The sequence below is a fragment of the Panicum hallii genome, chromosome 1, assembly GCF_002211085.1.
Source record: "Panicum hallii strain FIL2 chromosome 1, PHallii_v3.1, whole genome shotgun sequence".
NCBI lineage: Eukaryota > Viridiplantae > Streptophyta > Magnoliopsida > Poales > Poaceae > Panicum > Panicum hallii.
This window is the reverse complement of record NC_038042.1, coordinates 4,020,669-4,046,467: the sequence shown is the minus strand read 5'-3', so window position 1 is coordinate 4,046,467 and position 25,799 is coordinate 4,020,669. Positions and strand designations below refer to the sequence as shown.

The 25,799-nt window shown below is 45.9% G+C and overlaps 1 protein-coding gene across 5 annotated transcripts; it reads right to left on the bottom strand.

Moving 5' to 3' along the window:
- Window positions 1–867: 867 nt before the first annotated feature.
- On the bottom strand, window positions 868–24,527 carry LOC112880397. 5 transcript variants are annotated; one of them, XM_025945016.1, is made up of 5 exons: window positions 24,270–24,527; window positions 21,639–22,054; window positions 1,387–1,450; window positions 1,219–1,290; window positions 868–1,131 (listed from the first exon to the last, which is right to left on the bottom strand). In XM_025945016.1, exons 2-5 carry the CDS (start codon window positions 22,005–22,007, stop codon window positions 1,064–1,066), a joined length of 573 nt encoding a protein of 190 aa, XP_025800801.1. In that variant the 5' UTR covers window positions 22,008–22,054; window positions 24,270–24,527; the 3' UTR covers window positions 868–1,063. The 5 variants fall into 5 exon arrangements, 4 of the variants coding, with proteins under 4 accessions (XP_025800801.1, XP_025800808.1, XP_025800793.1 ...); XM_025945023.1 differs by having other exon boundaries at window positions 1,387–1,420; XR_003226311.1 differs by lacking the exons at window positions 868–1,131; window positions 1,219–1,290; window positions 1,387–1,450 and adding exons at window positions 20,445–20,942; window positions 21,035–21,377.
- Window positions 24,528–25,799: the final 1,272 nt, after the last annotated feature.

Genomic DNA, 25,799 nt, shown 5'->3' with positions numbered 1-25,799 from the left:
CCAAACCAATTCAACCCCCAATCCAAAACAAACACCAGAACAAATCCGAATTGCAACAACCACCCCCTAATAGACCCCGATCACACAAATTTTACCGAAATTGCATGAATGTACCTCGTCTACATTGTCTAACATCTGCAATTTTACCGAAATTGCATGAATGGGAGAAAGCAGGACAACAAGGTAAGATGACCGTTGTTACCGGAACGTGGAACCCACAAGTTCGTGTCATGTTAATAAAGGGAGGAGGTTGATAAAAGCGTGCTATGTAAATGAATAAAGATATATCTCTGGGTAAAGTGCGTATCTAAATTCTAAAAGTTTGCATTCTCATTCTGCGCGTCCAGTTTTGTTGCAAGCTACAACATAGTCAGCTCTGACTATGCATTAGCAAGGACGCTGACTCTAATACTTGTCGTGGTCAGTCTGGTCACCTTCTTCCGGTCAGCTGTTGCCTGGAGGCATTCTTTTGCTTGTAGTCAGATTTGTTCACTTCCAAGTCAGATGAACCGCCAGGCTGCTGCTCACCATTGAGCAAGCTTGATAGGCCTCTGCAGAAATGCTTATAGATCAAAGCATTGCATTGCTCATCGATGAAATGTGAATCCTATATTCTCACGGTAAGGTCGATTTGAGCTGAACCTGAAACAGAGCGTGGAATGAGCCTACTTCTCTATATGCTCTCAGATTCCACGTAAATGAAGACCTAGTGGAATGGCTAAACGAAATGCGGAAGTGAAACGAAGGACACATGGCACAATAATGCCAATGGCACTGTACACGATTTCTACCTATGCTATTCAATACTGACAGATATGGCCATGCATTCAGAAAGTTAAAATACTATATGCAAAACAATTTTTTCCCCAACGCAACGGGCCAAGAGCCCTAATCTCATTACTTGAAGCAACAAATTCATAGGAGTTCAAAGCACAGAGGGCTGATATCACGTGGTGAACACCAGCACACCTAACAGAAAAAAGAGTACGGAGAGCCACCACTAAAATCCAAGGAAAATCGATCAGACACCCAGAAAATGCCTAGAAAACAAAAACTGTTTCTGCTAGCGAAGTAAACGGTCTTCAGAAAGCCAACACATAACTTCGCCAATGTAGGGTTCCTCTGCCATTGCTGTAAAACAAAATTATAATCGACATGTTTCTAATAACTCGTAACTGCCACTGGAATTCTAGAACTATTTATTTACCAGTCACTCACCTGCTAGCAAGGAAAGGCATTCAAACATGGTGTAAGTTGTCAAAACTCCTCTTTCCGGGTCCTCTGTGGTTTCTGATCGTTATAAAAAACAAGATTAGAATCAACAATTTTCTAATAAACCGTAACTACAAATGGAATTCTAAAACTATTTATTCACCCGTCACTCACCTGGTAGCATGGGCATGTCCTCGAACTTGAGGTACTGTGCGGCGCCGCATCCAAGATAGGTGGACTGTGAGAGTGAAAGACATCTAGGCCCCTAAGTGGGTTTTGGTGATAAATGACAAAGCACATGTATATTCAATCGTGTTATTAAGCATGTTTGCAGGTGCTAAGGGTGACTGAGCAAAGCATATAACAAAGCATAAACCCTCAAAAAGGATATGAAAAGCGGTGTTCTCAAGAGTACTAATAGACTAGATTTTATTTTTGAAATTGGGTATAGGAACACCGTACTATCAAGAGAAACTTTGATCCACAAGCGTGGACGTGGTAGTTGTGCTCAAGAGAACCTACAAAAACCATGAGAAACAATCCTACCACTTAAAAAGGGACTTCCTGTGAAATTCATTATCTAACCCGGAGTGTCCGGGTTCCAGTCCGGAATGTCCAGACAGAATGTCCGGAGTATCCAGACGTATACCCGGAGTCTCCGGGTTACTGTTACCTGTCCGCAAAACCTTACTGGTCCGGAGTCTTCGGACACCTATATCCGGATACTCCGGACATATACCCGGAGTTTCCGGGTACCCCTCTCCCAACGGCTAGTTTCTGTGTGAGGGGGTATAAATACCCCCCAAACCCCTTCATTTCTCTCCCTCTTGCTCATTTTGACCAGAACTGCCTATAAGCAAAAGAGAGCCCTCTCACTTTCCATTTGCTCCATTCTTGAGTGATTTTCTTAGAGGATTGAAGTGAGATTGTCGCAAGAGCTAAGATTTGTGCAAGTAAGCCTTGATTCCATCTCTTGAGCACATCATCCCAGTCTAGCCCGTGGATTCTAGTTTGTTACTCTTGGAGCTTCAAGCTCCTAGACGGCTAGGTGTCGCTTGTGATTGCGAGATTGAGTTGTGAGCATCACAGCAAGTTTGTAATCATCATTCCTCTCCGAGGAATTTATAGTAAGTGACCTTGGGTTTCAGCGTTGGTCTCATCCTTGGGAGAGGAGCATAGGGTTTCTTGAGCACCGTCTCTTGAATTTTTCCTCAACGGAGATGTAGCTCCTTTGGAAGTGAACTTCGGGAAACAAATTTTGTCTCACTCTTGCAATTCTAGCTTATCATTGTGGTTGTTTGCTTGTGAGACTAACTTTCTAGGGTTTGACGTCGATCTACTATTACACAAGTCTCAGGAGTAAGACAACTGGTGAGAAATACTCCAAAGGTACCTCTAGTTCCTCTAAATTTACAGGATCTAATTTACAGCATCATTATCTTTATTTTTGTGTAGGTTGTTTCACATCCGGATATTTCGGACACTATCTCCGGAAACTCCGGACCTGATATCCAGAGTATCCGGACATATATCCGGACTATCCGGACATCTGTGTTACTAACCGTGTTCAAAGTGTTTTAAATTTCAGATTAGCCTATTCACCCCCTCTAGGCATCTTGAGGTCCTTTCAATTGGTATCAGAGCAAGGTTCTCCATCTTTGAAGCTTAACCGCTTGGAGAATCAAGATGTCAAGTGACACTTCATCCAAGGCTCAAGTCGATCCGATCGTTGAAGTTGAGAAGGAGAAGTCGTTTGAAAAACCTGAGGAGAAGAAAAAGAATAGGCAACAAGAAGAAGATTTGAAAACAACCGATGACGAGATGTTATTCCAAGAATGGAAGGCATGGAAGATGAAGAAGAAATTGCAAAGAAGGAAAGAAAAATCCAGCATCAAAATTATAATCAAGTCAAGTGATGACTCGGACACCGATTACAAGAGAAGATCCTCAAGCTCTTCAAAAGTGAAGAAAAGAGTCGACTATCACCAAGTGGCTCATGACTACACATTTCAAATCCCAAGTGATCATAATGATTCAATACACATGGGAAAGCCCCCTTATTTTGATGGAACGGGGTATAATCAATGAAAGATCAAAATATTTGGTTATTTGAGTGCAATTCACAAGGATCTTTGGAAGATCATTGAAGTAGGTTGTGAAATCCCGGAAGATGGAGAAGCCACAACGCCGGTGCAAGCATATGTTTTACAAAGAATTATCAAGCAATGAACGTTCTTCATTCTTCCGTGAGTCCGGAAGAGTTTGACAAGATAGAAAATTCTCCCACCGCCAAGGATGCTTGGGACACACTCCAAGTAAATCATCAAGGGTCAAGAAAAGTCCGAGAGTCAAGAATCAAGCATTTGGAAGATGAACTAAGCCTATTCTCCATGAAGAAAGATGAAACCGTCAAGGAGATGTATAACCGCATGAAAAAGATCACCAATCAAATCAAGTCTCTTGGTGGAAATAAATGGGGTGATCGTGAGATAGTGGACAAGCTCTTGACCGTCTACATGGCTAGGGATGTCACATTGCCTAGTTTGATAAGAGCGGAGAGGGGTTTCAAACATTTCACCGCCGAGAACGTTCATGGAAGAATTGAAGCTCATCATGATCAATTAAAGAGGGTCAAGATAAATCAAGATTTGGCCGACCTGCAAGAGCAAGCTCCAAAGAACAATGGGTTGGCTCTCCAAGCTAAGTTGAAGGGCAAGAAAAAGGCTACCCAATCTTCAAAGAATGATGACTCTACCAATAGTGAAGATGATGAGCTTGATGATGAGCAAATGGTCTTTTTCATCAAGAACTTTAGAAGAGTTCTAAGGAAGAGCAGCTTCCGAAACTTTGGCAAGAACAAGCATGAATCAAGAAGAAGATCAAGCAAGCCATGTTTTGGTTGCAACAAAATTGGGCATTTCATTGCAGATTGTTCGGAAGAAAAGAAGAAAAACTAGGACACGAAGGAGAACTCATTCAAGAGAGATAAGCCAAGATACAAAAAGCATGTCGGTGAAGCTCATCTTGGTCAAGAATAGGATTCAAATGAAGAAAGCAACTCCGACAATGAAGATGTTGCAACCATGGTATTCAAGATCTTATCCTCACATCAACCAAGCTTGTTTGAAGATCTCACTGATGATGAAGATCAAGGTCCAATCATGTGCTTGATGGAAAAGAACTCAAAGGTAATATCCCCAAACTCATCGGATGATGAAATAGATGAGGAAGATAAAATTGCTAATCTCATTAAATAATATAGCAAGAGTGCAGCAACTAAAATAATGAAGTTAATAATGAAACTAGATGACCTAGATGAGACTCTTGAATCACAAGAAGAATTATTTAGGCTTGAGAGAGAAAAATCCGAAGCTCTTAAAAAGCACCTTACCAATGAAAGGCAGGAAAATAAGAGACTTGAGGAATCTCTAAAAGCCAAGCATAGCATACTTCTTGAGTTAGAAGAGTCATTTACTAGTGAAAAGAGGAAAGTGAATATCTTAACTAAAAAACTCATCTTAGTTGAAGACACTCATGCTAACTTGAAGAGAGACAATGAGAAACTTCAAGAAAGCTTAACAAGCTTGCAAGCCATTCACACGGCACTTGAAGTTAACGTCAATACTCTCTTGGAAAGCTCCTCTAACACTTGTAAGTCATCAAAGTCATCTAGTCCTTCAACTAGTAATGGTTGTGCACGATGCTTTAATATTGATATTCAAACTTGTGCTACTAACCATGCCGAAATGCAAACCATGAAGAAAGAGATTAGTAGACTCACTCAATTAGTACAAGAAGAAGAAGCACCATCTTACAAGCAAGTACTCAAGACAAATCCCTCACCAAGGATAGGTGAGTTTGAGAAGCATACCAAGAGATTTGGATCAAAGTACTTGAGCAAATATGGATTTGAGAAAGCTAAGGGACTAGGAAAGAATGAAGATGGTGCATCTCAAACCATATCTTTTGTCAAGAATAACAAGAAGGCCGCCTTAGGGGCAAAAGGAGGTCTAGTGAACATGACTACTCCCATCCATAAGAGAATTGGTGAAAAATAAGGGATAAGTCATATCAAGTTTATCAAGAGAGGCACAACATGTGATCAAGGTGCCAACATTATTGCATCTTCATTAAAGCAAGACAAGTTCCAAGCACCTAAGACACAAAAATCATTATCTCAAATATCTTTTTATGCGGATTATGTCTTAACAAGGAACCACCATGGTAAAGTAGTTGCTATATTTGTGGGTCACCGCTCATGGAACACTAAGGTAAAAAGCCATGTGTGGTTACCCAAGGTACTTTTGACTAACACTCAAGGACCCAAATATTGTTGGGTACCTAAAAAGAAGGAATAATCTTGTTTTGTAGGAATACTTCTCCGGTGGATCAACATGGGTGATTGATAGCGGGTGTACAAATCATATGACCAGAGCAGGAAGTGCGGCAGAACCAACCTGAATTATACCGGCTCAAGTACGTGAGTCCATTCCTGAGGGCTCCAACGTGCTTCAAACGGTATAATCCCTTGGCCTGTCGGGTAACGTCCCGATAAACCACCGATACACAGGATCAAATAAGGTTACCTCACACGAAGGTGAGTCTAGAGATACAGTTACCATCATATTTTACATCATAGGGAATTACATTACAAAAGTTTCCAAAAGCAGTACGAAGTTTCAAATTTAGAGAAAACATTACAAACTGTTAGAGTTATGGTTTTTAGCAGCGGAAAAACATACACGATGATTACAGCACGTCGTCAAGACAGATGTCATGCTAAGCCCAGGCACGACATCACTCAAGGTCATCAGTGTTGACCGGGAACGGGTCCCATTCCAATGACCAACCATCTGGAAGAGCACAGGACCAAGGCAGGGGAAGAGTAGGGTCTTCAAAGACTTTACCTGAAAAACATATAACTAGTAAGACTGAGTATACTAATACTCAGTAAGGCTTACCGGGATTGGGTATACTTTAGCCCGTAACTAGACTCATGAAGGCATTTCAATGGTTCTGGGTTTATTTTTAGCTGAAAAGCAACAAAGAGTAGGTCCTTAATTTTGATTTTTAGCTTTCAAGTTCTATGTGATTATTCATTCTAGGTAGACACCTATAGCTATTCAGGCATGGTAAATACTTTAGCCAAACATCATCTTTGATAATCATGAAATTTCTCTTGTTACTCTATGTGGTAAAGGGATCAAGCAGTCTCAATCTTCGTGAGAAGCGGACGATTTTGAATCGAATTTAACCTTGCAAGGTAAACCTAACTCACACGCTTGGAACACCAAACGGTCGTTCCGAAACAACCGTTTGCCTTTCATTCCGACTCGTGGATCAGATCCACCACAAGCGACTGCAGGACCATACGCACTTCCAAAGTGCAGGACGTACGTCTGTAGCGCGACTACAAAACCCGTACTCCTGGTTGCCCTTGCAACACGTATTCCCACACGTCGAACTTAAGTAACCAGAAGAAGCAAGACGAGTGGTGGGAGGTATGTCCACTCCTCGGGCCGATTGGTTACTAGGCTTACCGCTTACCATATTTCGCGGCATGTGGTTAGTACTTTCAAACGCTTAACCCGCACTACCACACGCTGCGACCTTATTAAGTTCAACAACACAGATGGGGTATCATCTCAACCATGATACCTCACAAAACTTCCGTCCGTCATCCTTATAGTGATAACAGGAATGTAAACAATACAACTCCTATATCGCGCGAGTGACAGGAAATCACCCGACTTCTACCGGTCCTATTAGCATAGCAGCTAGTCGGACTCAAGTGCTAACATTCAATACATTGGTTCCTAGGAAAATGCAACTAGGGTTTTCATACAATTCCTAAGAACTTAATGCAGTGTAAATAAAGTAGGGTTTATGTCCGGGGCTTGCCTTTACTGGTGGGGCTGAAGTCAGAAATGTCAATATCTTCCGAAACTTGGTTCAGGGCTTCAGTTAATCCCTTGGTGACGTTCACTTAGTCTTTAGAAACATCCTCTGCAGACTTCTGGGAGATCTCGTAGGTACCGTTTGCAGAAGTAGTCGTATCTACATGCAATGCAGCATTACATTCAAGGTGTGCACATAAAACTATCTTACTTCACAATAAAGCTGCAATCCAACACTCATTTAACATACTACTCACATAACAACCAGAAAGATCTGAACTAAACTTAGACAGAGCTTTAGGAGGAAAACTAATTAGAATTGGCTACTTGTTGAAGATTACAACAGAGCCGATTGGAACAACAGGGGTTTAGCCGATAGAATTGGCAAAGGAGAGAACCATCTACACAGTACTAAGAGATCTGCTGATTTCTGTTTGAAAGAGAAATCAGTAGGAGCAATCTCGGTACATGAGTAGAAAAGATTAGCTGATTTGATTCACCTGAGGTTAAATCGGCTGATATGGAGAGGAACGTTGAAGGTATAATACTTCAAGGACAGAAAAAGGGAGGATTTTGCCGATTGGATTATCAGCATGTTTCTGGTCTATCTAACTGGTTGGTGTATCGGCTTGCCTTATTCGACGAGGGTGCATCAGATTTAGCCGATTGATGCGTTTAGGTCGTGCCTAACAGAGGTGTGTCTACTGTGCTATCTTGCTGATCCAGGGTTGTGTACTTTGGCCTATGTAGCCGATTTGATAGGTGCATCGAATTCCTAATTAATCGATGAAAGCATCGATTACGTTAGCAGAGGGTGATTCCTAAAGCAGCTGCGTCTTAATTGAGATGTACTTAAGTGTTATTCTAGGTAACTAGGTGTGGTTGTGTCGGCTCGATTACGTCAGCACAACAATTGAGTGACGTACAGCCGATTGGAGTGTGGTTGAGGGTATGTGACCGATAGATATATAGCCGATCTCTGTCGATAAATCGGCTGGTAGAAGTGTGTGGATAAGGATGGGAAAACTAAGGATTAATCGGCAATAACCGATATGGTAAACAACTAGAATCGGCTTGGATCAGTCGATAGCAAGAATCTTAAGATCGTGTGTGCATCTTCGATACATCGACTATGTGCAGCCGATGTAGGACAGAACAAAAGAATTGTATCGGCAGTAGCTGATATGAGAAAGATAACAACCGTATCAGCTAACCAGCCGATGGTAGAAGCATATCAAAAGAAATGCATCGGCTGACAGCTGTTACACAGAAACATCATAAACTCAAAGGAAACGGAAGCTTAGCGGCTGAGCTGATAGCTGACGCTGAAGCATAACTGCAAAGATGTATTAACTAAGCAGCAGATACACACGGACTAATAAGGATTCCTATACGAAAGTGCCTTAAGGAAACTGCAATCAAAACAAGGACAAAGTCTTGATGGCAGGGACATGAGCACTCATGGGAAACGATTAACTAAATATCACACATCTCTACTTAAGACATACATCCTATGATTTATCCTTTTAGCCACAACACATGCATATCATACAAGGTACAATAAAGCACTCATTCCCTAATACTTAACCTAGACCACACTTCAAAGACTTCAACTCAAGATCACAACATAAACTTGTGAACATTGACCTAAAGAATCAAATAAAACTGATTTTGTATTTTTATGAACTTCTTACTAAAATCTATGAAATGTAGTTGTTCACTGGTTTGAAATAAGGAAGGCTCTGGAAATTTTACAGAGAATACCCTAGAACTTTCTAAATCAAAGCAATTAAGTTCCTGGTCAGGGAAAACAGAGAACAGTAAGATAACGACGATGTTCCGGCAAAGGAGTCGCCGGCATTAGGAAGATTCAGTGAATCAGGGCAAACCTTGGGGTAGCCTTGGTTGAGGAGGAGAATAGGTGGAAAGTGAATTCCCGTGGCGAGTAGAATCAACGATAAAAAGAGCTCGACTGTGGCGAAGTTCCGTGGGTGACGAAGAAGCTTGCCAGGGAATTATAGTGGGTGGAGGATAACCGGAGAGGTATTCCTCACGGTGATACGTGATGATGGCGGTTGGCTTTGCCATGGCGATGATGTTTCAGCTAAGGGATCCGAAGAGGCTCGATAAGAGGGTCCAGGAGTTTCTTCGAGGTGTTGTGGTCTTGCTCGGTGATCAACGAGGGAAAGGTACTGCTGGATGTCGTGGACTCATGGAAGAAGCCGATAGGGCTGGATTGGCTCGCTATGCCGACTCCTTCGCGAACCTCAGGGTTTTCCTGCACACGGCTAAGCCTTCTCTGCTCACGCACGTGTGCCGCTGAAGCATGGCCGGTACACCCGCGTAGCTTCCTACAGCACCGCCGCGTCTGGTCGCATCTCCGGTGCGCCGCTTCTGCTCTGCTCTCACACCACTGGCCCTCAACTTGCTCGCGCGTGGTCTGTTGCTTTGCATACGCACGCACCTGCGGAAACGAATCGAGTCGGCCACTGGCAAAACACTTCCGCTCGCACTCGCGAACGCGCCGGTTCAATTCCGCTCGAACCTCCGGGTCCTGCAACTTCGCCGTCCTCTCCACCTGCTGTGATGCCATCAGGGCCGGCCTACCGCCGCCGCCGGTCTTGCGCTGCGCGTCAAATCTGCGCTGCGTTGCTCCTGCCTCGACCTCCGTATGGATGAAGGGGGCTCGTCGTGCCTGGCTGCACCGCATCTCCTCCGAGCTCATCACGCCCGACCGCCGCCTTCGCTTCGCCGCTTCTCCTTCCGGCTCGCTTCGCCATAACCGCTCCTCCGCCTCTGCTGCTCCTCTACTCTCTTGCGCGTGTCTCTGCTGCACGCACGTCCACTCCCTGCTACTTCTCTTCCTCCTCATCTGCTGGACCCGCGTTCACCTCGGCCTTGTTGCGCCGCACCTGCGCACTGTCGCATTCTTCAGCACCGCACGCGCCAGCATATCGTCAAACACCTTGGCTGCGTCCTCGATACGGCTAAACTTGCACCACCCAGAGATCACCGTGGCGTAATTAGGGTCGACGCCACCGCGTTCCCGCATCTCGCGCATGACCTCAAGAGCCGCCTGGACTTGGCCGTGCGCCTGCACCATCAGCCGCTCGCCCGCTCACGCGCGCCTGTCCGCGCTGCTACTGCTCCACCCGTGCGCCTAGGCTGCTTCGCTCCTGCACCGCCCGCGAGCCGCTCCTGCGCCGCCGCCGCCGCGCACGTCTGCTGCCTCACCCGCGCCAGCGCCGCGCACGCCTGCTGCCGCTCGAGCGCCCCGCTCTGGCGCTTGCGCCGCTCGTCCACAGCCGCGCGAGCCGCGCCCATGCGCCAGCGCTACGCTTCCCAGCCGAGCCGCCGCCGCGCGCCCCTCCATCACTGCGCTCCACGCCTGCGCATGCTACCGCCCGAGCCGAACTACAGCCGCGTCGCGCACGCCCTGCGCCAGCACGCTCGCCCGCGCCGGCGCCTGCTCGCGCCGCGCGCCGCCGCCTGGGGCAGGAGCGCCCCTGGGCGCCGCCCTGAGTGAACAGAGGGAGGGAGGGAGGAAGCAAATGAGCGCCGCCAGTGGAAAGGAAAAGAAAGCGCCCGGGAGAAGATAAACAGAGAGAGAAAGGAAAAACAGAGAAGAAGGAGGAATGGAATTCCCCAAGGACTTATGCGCAATTTCAGAAAACTGCAAGGGCCTTTCTGTAAAGCATAATTTCCCATCAATCTACAACCCTAATGAAGAAATGCCCAAAATGAAAGTTGGAGAGTTTTTCAAACTCTACAACATTGCTTTAGGGTCCATGTTCAAAAACTCAAAACTTGCATCTTTACACGTGAAATTTTGAACAAAAGTTGGATTTGAATTACTTTTGTCCTAAAGAGTGAAATTTTATAACATTTAGGACCTAAATGCAAGCATTTATGACACGTCATGATGACGGAATAGACACGTCATAATGATTGGATAGACATGTCATGATGACTTGCACCTTTTACACTTTAGTCTTAAGTAATTTTGAAAGTTACTTTTGTAAACCAAATACTTGCATAAAAGGACTTGTACTTTTATAAAATTACATAAATACCCCTATTTTCACAACTTTACCCAAATTTTTATACAATTCAACACATGCATTTCTAATGCAACTTTTGGATAAATATGTATTTTTTTACAAGACATAAAGTAAGAAAAACATATTTGCAAAACCACCCTTCACTTATTTTGAAGTTACCTTCTATCCAATTACATTTTACAAAAACAACCCTAGGTTTTTCTGTAATTACAAAAATACCCCTTTTATTTGCACTTTAATTTTTCAAAAGCTTCACATAAACACACACAAGCTTTACACTAACAAGCACATACTTCACACTAACAAATTATGTGCCTAGTTTACAAGTATTTGACTGTCACAGGAAGTATGTTTGAAACCTTGAAGGAATTCAATGATAATCATTACATTACTTTTGCCGAAAATCAAAAGGGAAAAGTGCTTGGCACCGGTAACATTGATCTAAACTTAAAATTTTCTGTTTCAAAGGTTTTCTTAGTTGAATCTCTTGGGTATAACTTGTTATCTATATCACAACTTTGTGCGTCGGGTTTTAATTGTCTATTCACTAACGAAGGTGTCACCGTCATTAGGAGAAGCGATGGCTCCGTTGCCTTTAAGGGTGTACTCAAGGGAAAGCTTTATCTAGTGAATTTTTCACAAGAAAAGGCTCAACTTGATACATGCTTGGTGGCAAAGTCTAGCTTGGGTTGGTTATGGCATCGCTGACTAGCCCATGTTGGGATGAGAAATCTCAACAAACTCCTAAAGGGGGATCACATCATAGGACTAACCAATGTTTCTTTTGAGAAAGATCGTATTTGTAGTGCTTGTCAAGCCGGAAAACAAGTTGGTGTTCCTCATCCATCAAAGAGCATCATCACCACCGTCAAGCCATTTGAACTACTACACATGGATCTCTTTGGCCCGATGGCTTACATAAGCATTGGTGGTAACAAATATGGCCTTGTCATTGTTGATGATTATTCTCGTTTCACGTGGGTATTTTTTTACATGATAAAAGTGTAGTGCAAGATACATTCAAGAAATTTGCAAAAAGGGCTCAAAATGAATTCGAGACCAAGATCAAAAAAGTGAGGAGTGACAGTGGCACCGAATTCAAGAACACCAACATTGAAGAATTCCTAGAAGAAAAGGGCGTTGGTCATGAGTTCTCCGTTCCATATACTCCACAACAAAACGGAATTGTTGAAAGGAAAAAATAGAACTCTCATTGAAGCCGCAAGAACAATGCTTGATGAGTACAAGGTCTCGGATCAATTTTGGACGGAAGCAATCAACACGGCGTGTCATGCCATCAACCGTCTTTATCTACACAAGATCTTCAACAAGACAGCCTACGAGCTTCTACTTGGTAAAAAGCCTAATGTGTCTTACTTTAGAGTTTTTGGAAGTAAGTGTTTCATTCTTAACAAGAAGCCTAAGAACTCTAAATTTGCACCTAAAGTTGATGAAGGTTTTCTTCTTGGTTAAGCCTCAAATACTTATGGCTATCGTGTCTTCAACAAAACCTCCGGTTGTGTTGAAGTTGCGTGTGAGGTGACATTTGATGACTCTAATGGCTCTCAAGCGGAGCAGGTTGATGATGTTGTAGGAATAGAACAATCTCCAAGCAAGGTGATAAAGAAGCTAGCCACTGGTGAAATAAAGCCACAAGAATAAGAGGATCAAGATGATGATGATGTGTTGATGTTCAAAGGGTCATCTACATCCACTTCCGCAGCGCAACCCGAAAACTCCGGTAATATGTCCGGAGACTCCGGATATCCTGTCCGGAGTATCCGGACAAAGGACCGGAGTATCCGGGTAACTAAAGATGAACCTTCATCTCCACATCAAGATCAATCTCAAGCTGAACAAAAAGTTGAGCCAATACAACATGAAGCTCAAGTTCCTCATCCAAGAATCCATCAAATTATTCAAAAGAATCATCCCGTAGATAACATCCTTGGAAGCATAAACAAAGAGGTAACTACTCGTTCTCGTTTGGCAACCTTTTGTGAACATTACTCGTTTGTTTCTTCCTTGGAATCACTTAAGGTAGAAGAAGCTCTGGATGATCCGAATTGGGTGATGGCCATGTAAGAAGAATTGAACAACTTCACATGGAATAAAGTCTGGTCCTTAGTAGAAAGACCTAAGTAAAATGTTATTGGAACAAAGTGGGTTTTTCGGAACAAACAAGATGAACATGGCGTGTTGATAAGAAACAAAGCAATGCTGGTTGCTCAAAACTTCACACAAATCGAAGGTTTGGATTTTGGTGAAACTTATGCACCCATAGATAGGCTTGAGTCAATTCGTATATTGCTTGCCTTTGCAACTCACCATGATTTCAAGCCATACCAAATGGATGTGAAGAGTACTTTTCTTAATGGACCAATCTCCGAATTGGTATATGTTGAGCAACCACCGGGCTTTGAAGATCCTAAGCTTCCTAATCACGTCTCCAAGCTCCATAAGGTGCTCTATGGGCTTAAGCAAGCTTCTAGAGTATGGTATGAATGCCTTAAGGATTTTCTCTTAAGGAAAGGTTTTGAGATAGGCAAAGCTGATCCTACTCTTTTCACTCGCAAAGTTAACAAAGAAATTTTTGTGTGCCAAATATATATCGATGACATTATATTTGGTTCTACTAATCAATCTTGGTGCGAGGATTTTAGTAGGATCATGGCGAAGAGATTTGAGATGTCCATGATGGGAGAGTTGACATTCTTTCTTGACTTTCAAATCAAGCAACTCAAGGAAGGAACTTTTATTTGTCAAACCAAGTATACAAAAGATATGTGAAGAAGTTTGACATGGACAATGCCAAGCCTATCAAGACACCTATGCCGACTAACGGATATCTCGATCTAAATGAAGATGGCAAGGCCATGGATCAAAAGGTATATCGCTCCATAATTGGATCCCTTCTTTACCTTTGTGCATCTAGGCCCAATATCATGCTTAGTGTGTACATGTGTGCAAGGTTTCAAGCTAATCCTAAGGAATGTCATCTTATGGCTGTTAAGAGAATTCTAAGATATTTGGTTTACACTCCAAACCTTGGCTTGTGGTATCCCAAGGGCTCCACTTTCAATCTACTTGGCTACTCCGATTCGGATTATGCCGGTTGCAAAGTAGATAGGAAGAGTACATCGGGGATTTGTCAATTCTTTGGCCGGTCCCTTGTGTCTTGGAGTTCTAAGAAACAAAATTTTGTTGCCTTATCCAATGCCGAAGCTGAATATGTTGCTGCAGGTGCTTGTTGTGCGCAACTACTTTGGATGAAATCCACCTTGAGCGATTTTGGTTGTAAGTTTAGTAAGATTCCACTCTTGTGTGACAACTAGAGTGCAATCTAGCTAGCTAACAACCCAGTAAACCACTCAAGAACCAAACACATTGATATAAGGCACCATTTCTTGAGAGACCATGAGACCAAAAGAGATATCGTTTTGAGTCATGTAAGCACCGATAAACAACTACCCGATATCTTCACTAAACCACTTGATGAGCAAAGGTTTTGTACCTTGAGGAGTGAGCTAAATATTTTGGATTCTCGTAACTTAGTTTGAGATCATGCACATGTTTGATTGTTATAGAGAAAACTCTTTTGAAAAACCTACTACAATTGTTAGGAGTGTGATTTTCAAAGTAATTTGAATCTTTTCTTGCTTACTTGAGACTATTGTTCCCATTCTTGATTGTTGGCTAGTCTCAAGTTAACTGAGCTTCTTACATCACTAGATTTCTCACATCGAAATTCAATCCTATCCTTCATCAAAATCCTTCTCTGATTTAGGGGGATCCGGATATTCCGAACATATGTCCGGATACTCCAGACACCCGGATACTCCGGACATATATCCGGATACTCCGGATGGTTAAACCATCCCATATATACCGTGGGGGGTCGGTCAAAACGCCAGCACATTCCCTTTTTCACCGCCACCGACCCCTTCTCCCTCTCCACTGCCTCCTTCTCGCCCAAGGGGCGATTTCCACCATCCTCGCCCATAAAGATTGCAAATCGGTGAAGGAAGAGCACTCTCCCGTCCGGAATCTCCGGAGAACGCATTGGATTTGAAGTTTCCCGCGTTTTCAACTCCATTAAGGTATTCAAACTTCAAATCGCCCGATCTCTCAATGTAGTTGATGAAATTGGATATCCTTTAGGGCATTATCTTCCCTCATGTCCAGCAGCTTGTACCTCAAATTTCATTCAAATCTCATGGTCGAATCTTTAGATTTCTTGAAAGTAGGTTTTAAAAATCGATGCCCGGAGACTCCGGATATTCTGTCCGGATACTCCGGACAGTGTGGCTGGAGTATCCGGCCATATACCCGGACTCTCCGGTTTCTCAAAATTCCAGCCTGCACATTCTTCTCTATTGTTTGTAGATTGATCCTAATCACTCCATCCTATGTCTAGGCAATGCGAAGAGACCGTGCATATGCTTCCACTAGGCAGAGCCGGCAAAAATGCCGACATGATCCACAAATTCAAGAGGAAGAAGTTTCACCTCCTAGTCCTCCTCCAAGGGAACTACGACCACGTCATCGTCCTGGCAAAGAGCCCGCAGGCAGTAGCTCCCACGCTCAACCACCTCGTCAAGCCCCATACATGATGGCTAGCATGCTAAATCCTCTAGCCCGGGCTAACCCTTCCAGACGGGGCATCGCAGCGGACATTTGCCCGCGGACTCCTCCCCGCCTGGAGGTTTCTTTCTCTGCTGATCAGACTCGGTATCCCTTCTGTCCCAAGCTTACCCGTCCTCAGATTTTGTCCGAGTTTACTGTTTCTTTGGGGACAAATTATTTCAAGCAAGCTGTGGCCCTCACAAGTGCTCGTACCGAAGACATATATCGGTATGAGAAGGCTGAAAACCTGGAAAGAAGAGTTTGGTGTCAGTTGCATTAAGATTTATATTGCTCTGTAGTTTTGCGCAAGGGCAAGGCACCAATTGTCCCCTGCAAATTTGTGGATTGGGCTTACTTTGAGAGACTCGATGACCCGTTCTTCAATGAAGCAATTGCAAAATGCCGAGAATTTAGTCTTTATGATATCATGGGTTTTCGGTATGATTGGAATGAAGAGATTCTTGCTCAATTTCATTCTTCTCTCTACTATGATGCAAGCAAGGTTGCCTTCTTTTGGACCACAGAAGGAGTTAAGTATGGTGTAGATTACATGACCTTCTCTCGGATTCTTGGACTTGGCTCACAGGATGAGAAGAGGAATCCAATTCATGTTGAGCATCAATTGAAGCCAAGTCAATTTCCGGCTCTTTTCTACAATCCTATCCTAGCCGAAGCCGGTAATGCAAGCACCCTCCAACCCTTCTACTACATGATGAATCAATTCTTTCGTGCCACCATTGATGCTAAGGATGGTGATGCTACTGCACTTAGATATTTTGCTTGCAATCTCGTTGCTCGTACTATGCCCGGAGGACAACCATTTTGCCTCATGGACTTTATTTGGAATGAGCTGCGAAGAACCATGAATGATCCCAAGAAGTTTCTGCCCTCAGCTCCTTATATTATGTATATGATTGAGAGGGTCACCAAGATCACCTTCCCTAAGGACTGCAAGCATGAGCCTCTTCGCATTCGTCCGCGCTCCGGCGATGCACCATGGGCACCTCCTCTTCATGCCGGCGCCACAAGGAACCCGGGGTTTGATCCAGCTCCATCTTATTCGGGTCCATCATCTTCCCACCGTGGTCACCATGACTCGTTCATCAAGAGGGCACTGAAGAGCATTTTCTGCATGTGCAAAACCGCCACTCAGGAAATTAATGAAAACCGCCGTGACATTATTGAGATCAAGAGTCACTTGGGGCTTCCGGCGGATCCCTACCATGAGTTGCCCGAGTTTGATGGGATGCTGCGGATGAGGCTGCCACTGCTGCTGCTCATGCTCCACTTCCTCGCCCACGTTGACGCACCCATACTCCTACTCGCTCTCGTCGCTCTCCTCCTCGTGGCCAAGAGATTTTTGATGAAGAGGAAGAGACCGAGGAAGAAGAACCCCCCAACTACTGAGAAATCCCCGATTCGGATGAAGATGAGGATACCTCCGATGAGGGCGCCCAAGATGATGATGAGTAGAAGACCTCCTTGCTCTTTTTCATTCCCTTTTTTGGCACTTGATGATAAAGGGAGAGTGAAAATGATCATTTATGTACTCATTTGGGTTTTCTATCAAACTTAATGTTGTCTTATCGTTTCGCTTGAACAATCTTCATGTAAGGACTATGTGGTGTGAGGAAACTTGTAATGTGTGCTACTCTGTGTTGATTATTAGTTTGAAATTTGTTTTTAAGGCTGAAGTGATAGTGTGACTCTTATTTAGATTGTGCTGCAATGTTATTTTTTCTGTGTTCTGTGCTGATGGTCCGGACCTCTTCACGGATGAAGTTCTGCCGCTCGATGGACCGCTTCCGTGGCTTCTGCCGAGACCGGCCTGGCGTCGGGGTGGATCTTCAGATGGTGCTCAATCACCTCCCTAGGGATCCCGGGCATCTGTGACGGTTCCCAGGCGAACACGTCAACATTTGCCCGGAAGGCGATGAGCGCGCTTTCCTATTTCTCTCCCAGATTCCCACCGATGTGGGTGGTTTGGGAGGCCTCCGCTCCGACCTGGACGGTCTTCATGGCTACATCGTCCGTATCAGACGGACGAACCTTGGGTGTCTTGGCCGGAGCCTTGGCACGCGAGGATGAGGGGTCGGACCCCTCGGCGCCGACTGCGGGGGCAAGTCCTGTTGCCAGCGCGTGGAGCTTTTCAACCGCCACGACGGCAGCAGCCCGATCGCTCTAAATGGTGAGGACGCCTGCTGGGGAAGGCATCTTCAGGACCAGGTACCCATAATAGGCAACGACCATGAACCGGTACAAAGCCGGTCTGCTAATGATGGTGTTGAAGGGGAGATTCACCTCCGTAACTTCGAACTGGACGTTCTCCGTGCATAAGTTCACCTCCGCCCCGAACGTAACCGGCAGGGTGATGGTCCCTACCGGGTAGACGGAATTCGGGCCCACTCCGGAGAATGGGCGCGAAGGAGCCAACTTGAACTCCAGGATCTGCAGGTGCTTGAACGTTGCATAGCTGATGACGCTGAGGCCTGCACCTCCGTCAATCAGCACGTCGTGGAGGCGGACGTTGGCGATGGTGGGTGCCGTGACGAGCGGCAGCACACCAGCGCCCGCCATGTTCTCCGGACAATCAGATGGCCCTAAGGAGATGGTGGTGCTCTTCCACCGCTGATGGGGCGCCGTCTTCGGCGTCCCCGGCTTCATCGAGAGGACCTCTCGGCGAAGAGTCTTGACGTCCCGCCGGGAGACGAGCTCCGAACTGCTGCCGTACATGATGTACAGCTTCTTGCGGCGCTAGTCACCGCTCGTCACCGCCGGACTCGGAGTCGAACTGGTGGAAAAGACCCTTGAGGTCTTTATTGGGGGTTTGATACCCCAACTCTCTCTCCGTCGCGGCCGCGTCGGCATCGGAGGCTTTCTCCTTACCGGACCGCCGCGGAGGAGAGCAGCCTTCCCTAGAGATTTGGTCGCGCCTCTTGCTAAGCTGCTCCGCGAGCTTCTGGATCTCGCGGCACTCGGTGGCGCTGTGGCGAGCCCCAGGATGAACAGGGCACGAGCCGGGGTCGGTGCGCTGTTGACGTGGGCGCTTGCCTCGGGAGTTCTGGCCCCCGGTCGTCGCAGCAGCAACGGCCGGACCCCCGACCCGTGATTTGTCAAAGCCACAGTTCTTCTTGTTCTTTTTCTTACCGCTGCCAGGGGCAGCGCCACTGGACCCGCTCGTCTGAGCGGGTCCTGCCTAAGTTGCAGAGTGCCACGCACGGCTTTCTGCAGCCCGGGCGTATTTGTTCGCCAAAGCGAACAAGGTGGTGACGGTTTCTACCTGATGAGTCGCCAGCTTCTCCAGCATCTTCTCGTCACGAACCCCCTGACGAAAAGCCGTGATGATAGACGCATCGGAGATACGTGGAATGGTTCCACGTACCTTGGTGATCTCACGTGGGGAACACCAGCACACCTAACAAAAAATAGAGTACGGAGAGCCACCACTGAAATCCAAGGAAAATGACCAGACACCTAGAAAACTAGCAGACTGTTCAGTTAGGCAAACTGCAAAATGCCTAGAAAACAAAAACTGTTTCTGCTACAAAGTAAACGGTCTTCAGAAAGCCAACCCATAACTTCGCCAATTTAGAGGTCCTCTGCTATTGCTGTAAAATAAAATTATAATCAACACGTTTCTAATAACTCGTAACTGCCACTGGAATTCTAGAACTATTTATTTACCGGTCACTCACCTGCTAGCAAGGAAAGACATTTGTCGGAGGAAATCTCCAACCGGGTGGTGGAATGCACCCGCCTAATTCTAGTTAAGGAAGAGTTTGGGGGAAATCTAGGAGCGCTTGATAGATAGGCGGATGAACACAGGAATAACACAAGGATTTTAGAGTGGTTCGAACCGCCGGAGCGTAATACCCTACGTCCACTTGGATGTTGTATTGATTGTGGAAGTCTGGATGGAACTTAAGATGGATCCTTTTCTAACAAGTACACTCTTTCTTTTATAGTCCAAGGGGTGTACTTACACTGTACGGGGCTCCGACAGATGGGCCCGGCCAACAGGAGCCTATTCTACGAAAGATATGAAGATCTTCATCTCCAGCTCCTCTTCGTAGTTCTCTCGATGGGGAAGTTGATGTGCGTATTTACAGCCAGGATATAGCCGTGTGCCACCATGCCGGCACAGTGACTGCTATCAGTGTTACCCAACAGTGGAAGCCGTGCTGCCACTGTTAGGTCAGGACCCTCTGACAGATGAAGAAGAAGCGCTGACCCTGCCGCGCCGTCGCCTCCGCGCGCACTGTTGCGGCGCACGCCTCAGCACAACTGCAGCAGACCATCATTACTCACGCGCGCGGCGCCGTGATGTGACTAGACACCATCTGCCCACGCATAGAGCACAGTGATGCGCCGTCTTGGTAACAGGCGGGCTTACCGTGGTGTCAGTTGGGCAGACCATGCTTTGACATGATCACGCACAGCCCACCTACCAGCATTTAACGTGGTTGTTGGGCTGGCGTCCCTCGGAGGGCCTTCTGCCACAGGCACGTGGCAAGGCCGGTCCTAGAGTCGCCACCTTGGTGGCATGTGGCGGCGCCGGACCCTTCCCGGAGGAAATAGGGGGGTCCGGACCCCCGAGGCCAGTTGGAGAGACAGGCCCATGGGGGTCTGGCTCCCACAGAGGGTCCGGGCCTGTGGAGGCAATCCCCAAGTACCTTGCCCTCCTGGGCACGTGGGGGCGCCAGACCTATATGAGCTCAGGGGAGAGGTCCGAAGACCACGATCCCAGCTGTGGTCCGGACCGTACACCCCGTCTCACAGAGAATAAGGGTGAGGCCTTGGAAAACCCTGTGCCCACCAGGGTGGACAGTCTGTCAGATAACTACATGGCGGGCTAGGCCCGCGGAGAGGCAGATCTCCTTATAGTGGACTATTACGACCTTCTGGTCGTTGAGCAGTTCCTTGGAGACGATGGAGGATAGACGGTCGAGCAAGTGGTAGCGTGCGTTCACCACGATACGCTTGGCGCACACGCCGGAGCCTGACACCATCGCGCCCTCCTGTGAGGCAACAGCGAGACGCTAAGGGTCTGGACACCCTAGCAGGAGGTACTCCTGTCCGTATGTACCGACAGCATTCAAACATGGTGTAATTGTCAAAACTCCTCTTTCCGGGTCCTCTGTGGTTTCTGATCATTATAAAAAAAATTAGAATCAACAATTTTCTAATAAACCGAACTGCAAATGGAATTCTAAAACTATATATTCACCCGTCACTCACCTGGCAGCATGGGCATGTCCTCGAACTTGACGTACTCTGCGGCGCCGCATCCAAGATAGGTGGGCTGTGAGAGGAAGTTCATCTCCAGCTCTGCGATCCCCTCCACAAGGTTGTTGTGCGCAACTCAATGATGAAGGTTGTTGCGCATCTCAATGAGGATATCACGCTTCATCCTCAGAACAGCCAAGTTGAACTCAGTAGTAGCCCTCTGCTCGAGCCGCTCACGGCGCTTCAGATTACCTGCTGAGCGGCGTCCCCTGGTGGGGGGGTTGCCAGGGGATGTTTCGCGCATGAGAGCTCGGAGTACGTCGATGTGCACCTCAAGACCCACATCTTCAATCTCCTGCGATCCCAAACCAATTCAACCCCCAATCCAAAACAAATCCCAGAACAAATCCGAATTGCAACCCCCACCCCTAATAGACCCCAATCACACCAATTTTACCGAAATTGCATGAATGTACCTTGTCTACATTGTCTAACATCTGTGTTTCCAAACCAATTCAACCCCCAAACCAGTTCAACCCCTACTCATCCCAAAACAAAACCAACCGAGTTGCAAGCCATCACCCCAATCGACTCCGATCGCACCAAATTTACATACCTGGTCCACGTCCATGTAGGGGTTAGCCCCGCAATAGGCCTTGGGGTCGTACGAGGAGGGGAGTCCAGGGCCGCCGGCTCCCAACACGGCCTCCAAGCGGTCCACCACGGCCACGAGCTCGCCAATCCTCTTGTCTGAACCCACCACCAGGCGACGAAGCTCCTCGAGCTTCTGCTGCACGAAGTGGAAAGACTCGTCCTTACCGGCGAGCAAGTCGACGTCGAGGAAGACACCATGGCCTCCGGTGTTGCTTACGATCCGCCATAGCTGGCGCGCGTCGTTGCGGGCGGTCTCCTCGTAGGTCTCGGCATCCTTGATGATGCGGCGGACCTCACAGATGGAGCCGATTTTGTGGGCCTTCGCGGCCATGGCTGCTGGGGTAGGCGACGGGGAGGTCTGGAGGAGATGTGAAAGCTCTGGAGGATATAACTATACATGGTTAACATTTCTACAATTCTACTGAAAACAAATAGAAAACATAACATGCACACAAGATTTAGGCAAAAGAAAATAGGAACTACCGATAACTTTGTGATATATTTTAACAATCCCCCATGCATTAGCTTTCTTCTTTACTAGATAGACCACATAAAGTACAATGGGAAGGCATCTGGTCTTGTATGCCTGAAAGAAAGGAAGTTCATGCAAATATAATCTATGTACTGCAGGAAAGTAGTGTATATTCTCGTAGTATGATTCTCATGTAGAACATTGAAGCCAATACAGCTATTTTTTTTTACTTAATGCTGAAGCCGATACAACATGCTAGTATACTATTTGTTAGGGAAAACAGTCCCCCTAACAAATTAGACCCAAATTCAAAATAACATTACAAGCAATTCACTCTAGTAAAACATTCACCTACATATAAACAAAAATCAAGTCGTGCTCATACGATTTCAATGGCAAATGCAGCTACCCTCCAATTCCATATAGACTGATCACTGATCAGTTACTGAAACAGTATACAACTTCCATGCCCAAAATTGTTATACCTAGGTCCTCACATAGGTTAAAAAATACCTCCGAGCTCTTGCTACAAGAACCAGTATATCTTGATCGTGCACTCTAGGGCCAAAACAGAAGAACACGATGTTGCATTTGTATCTAATTATCAGAAAGCAACCACAGGCAAACATGGAAGGACAGCACGCTGAACCCATTTGACCAAATTTAGAATGGTACTACATGCAAATTCAATCAGACAAAATTAAATGGCAAATCAGAGATTTAAATGGCAAATGCAGCTTACTCTCCTATCCCACAAAGACTGATCAGATACCCGGTCATATGTATCGAACTAACTTCGGAATTGGGCACCATTAGAAATATTGCGAAAGAAAGTGAAATGTCCTATCGTCGTCCCAATTTTGTTACACCTAGCTCCTCTCATGGGGGAAAAGGACCCTAAGTTGTTGCTACAATAAGAGTATATCTTGGTCACACGGCCATAGGGCCGAAAAATAAGAACACGGAGTTGCATTTGGATCTAACTAAGTAATTATCATTATGCAAACCCCAAGCAAACACCAAGGATATCACACTGAACCTGTTTGACCAAATTTTTAATACCACTACAAGCAAATTCAATCAGAAGAAACATGTTCAACTGCATAAAGTAAACAAACAGTCATTGAGTCAATCCACCTTCACCCATCCAAACCGTGACGCCCGACCTTTGACATGAAGTCCTAAACTGGGAAATGGCGAGCCAAAAATTGCAGCAGAACAACCACTAGACCTCCCTGTAATCTCAGCCGATAATAATCCAAAAATAACCACAAATTTACGCGTGGGATTTCAAACCAGCAGATACCACACCAACAATATTTGGGGGAAAAACGAGCGGTAGGCAACTGAATTTCGATGAAACCAAGCGCTTCCTAGCACGCAACAATGCGCGATCGAATCTCCGTACCGCGACTGAGGACCCAACAAAACAACAGGATAGTTTCCCCCCGAAATCTGATCAAAGCAGCACTCAAAAATCACAAATAAACACTCGCAAAATTGGGATGCTGCTCGAACAAAAAAAACGCCGGCAAGTTTGAAGGGGGATTCAAAATGTTCCTTCAAAACAGAGAAATGAAAATCCTCAGAAAAGGCTTCCCCACGAATCGCCAGACGCCGCTGATTAATTTGGGAGCAGAGAGCCGCAGGTGCGGCTCGGTAAAGGACGAGAAGGAAGCTCGATCGAGCTTCTAGAAGCTCCCCTCCCCGGTTCCCACCAGCATTTCCGGAAACCAAACCGCAAACAAAAAAAAGTATAACAAAAAATAGCGAGAAAATCCTGGATGAAGGGTCACCCAACGAATCGCTGGTCGCCACAGATTTTGGAGCAGAGAGGCGCAGGGTGAGGTCCGATATGGCCACGAACAGCACCTCCTAGAGCCCGCTCCGCTTCGAGAAGGAGGCTCAATCGAGCTTCTAGAAGCTTCCCCAGCTTTTCCCCACCCACATTCCCGGAAACCACATCAAAACCCCAGCAAAACCCCCGCAAAACCACCCAAAAAATACCCCCAACGAGAAGGTCCGAAACGGCACGGCGCGGCACGGATTCGGAAGCGGACCGAGGACGGACGATTCGGGGCAAGCGAGCGGGGAGATCGGGCAGGAGACGAGGCCTCTCACCTTGAGCTTCTTCCTCCAGGGTCCAGAGGCCTCCCGAGTGGTTGAGGGGAGGGAGGGAGGGAGGAGCGAGTGGGGGAAAAAGGCGATGCGGCGCGGGGCGGCCGGGCCGTGTGTATATTGATAGAAGGTGGGCAGGCGGCCTCCGACCTCCGTCTCCCCAGTCTTCTCCCCTTCCTCTCTCTCGCGCGCACGCCGCAAGGGGCAAGTGGCGGCGTTGGCCTGGACGGACGGGGACTGGTTCTGACGGCCTGAGCTTTGGGCCCGGATGCTAAAACGTTGCCAAATTTTGTTTTGTGGGAGTAAAACATATAGAACTATCCTGAACACCTGGTCTAAGACAACTTCCGTCTTAAATATATTAAATATATGATACTATTAAATTTTTATCAAACTTTGGCTAACAATATTTATTTAGTCAACTAGTTAGCTAAAGTAAAATGATTGAAATATCATTAATGGTACTTTATATTTAACTTGTATATTTATCTATTTGCATAAAATAAAAAAATTAATGATGTTATATATTTAAGGGCGGAGGTAGTATTTGTTAATTATTACTATTGACCTAGTATACATTCTTGCGCGCATATGACCTGTTTGGATTGGAGGATTTCCAAGGAATTTTGCAGTTTTCCTTCCCTTTGGAAAGGAATTGGCTGAGTGCGTTTGGAACAAAGGTTTGCGGTCTTCCGTTTCTAAGAAAAGGCAAAGGTGCACGTTCATTTCATAGGGAAATAAGAATCCAGTCCAACCTAAAGGAAAGCATCTTTCTCAGTCTCCGTCTCACAACTGCTCTCTTCCATTTCTTTTCTTCTCCAGTCCCTCGGCCTTGACAATGGCAGGGTCCTGAAGAAAAAAAGGCGCAAGCCAAGGTGAGCCATCAAGCTTGCAGCGAGAAATCATTCAGCCCGATTTCTCCATCTCCTCTTTGCCTGCTAGCTCGGTAGATTTTTTTTTTTTTTTTTTTGCTATTGGAAGAGAGCAGATAGTGCCCCCCTTCCATCTTTGTTTGATTTGCTTTCTCTCTTCACAGGTAGAGCAGATCGTTTGGACTTCAATAGGCAAAGCAAGGGCTACCTTTCCTGCAATCCAAATACCAAATTTTGATCAGGGAGGAGAGCTGTCTATTATATTAAAAGATTAAAAGGAAGAAATAAACGTCTAAATTGGGCGCAACAACAACGATAATGATACCGGCCGGTTAAACTGGGTGGGTGCTGACTACAAAATTATGTGGACTGTGGGTGGGTGCTGCGGTAGTGCTTCGGCTTCGGCTTTGCTGCCGTCGTCGAGTGGAGTGGTGCAGCCGCGTTGATTCATCTATATTTTCACTTTATGTTATAACTTATTCCCGCGTTTTTTTATGTTCCTCTGTTTTCTATTCCTGCATTCCAAACGGACCCGTATTTGCTAGTCTAAATTAACCATGATATTAATATTTGGCTCCTCCATTTTAAAAATGTCGCTACTTGGCCATCTCTACGAGACCACGATTTCCTGCTTCGGCTCACACCAATCATCTGCAAGACT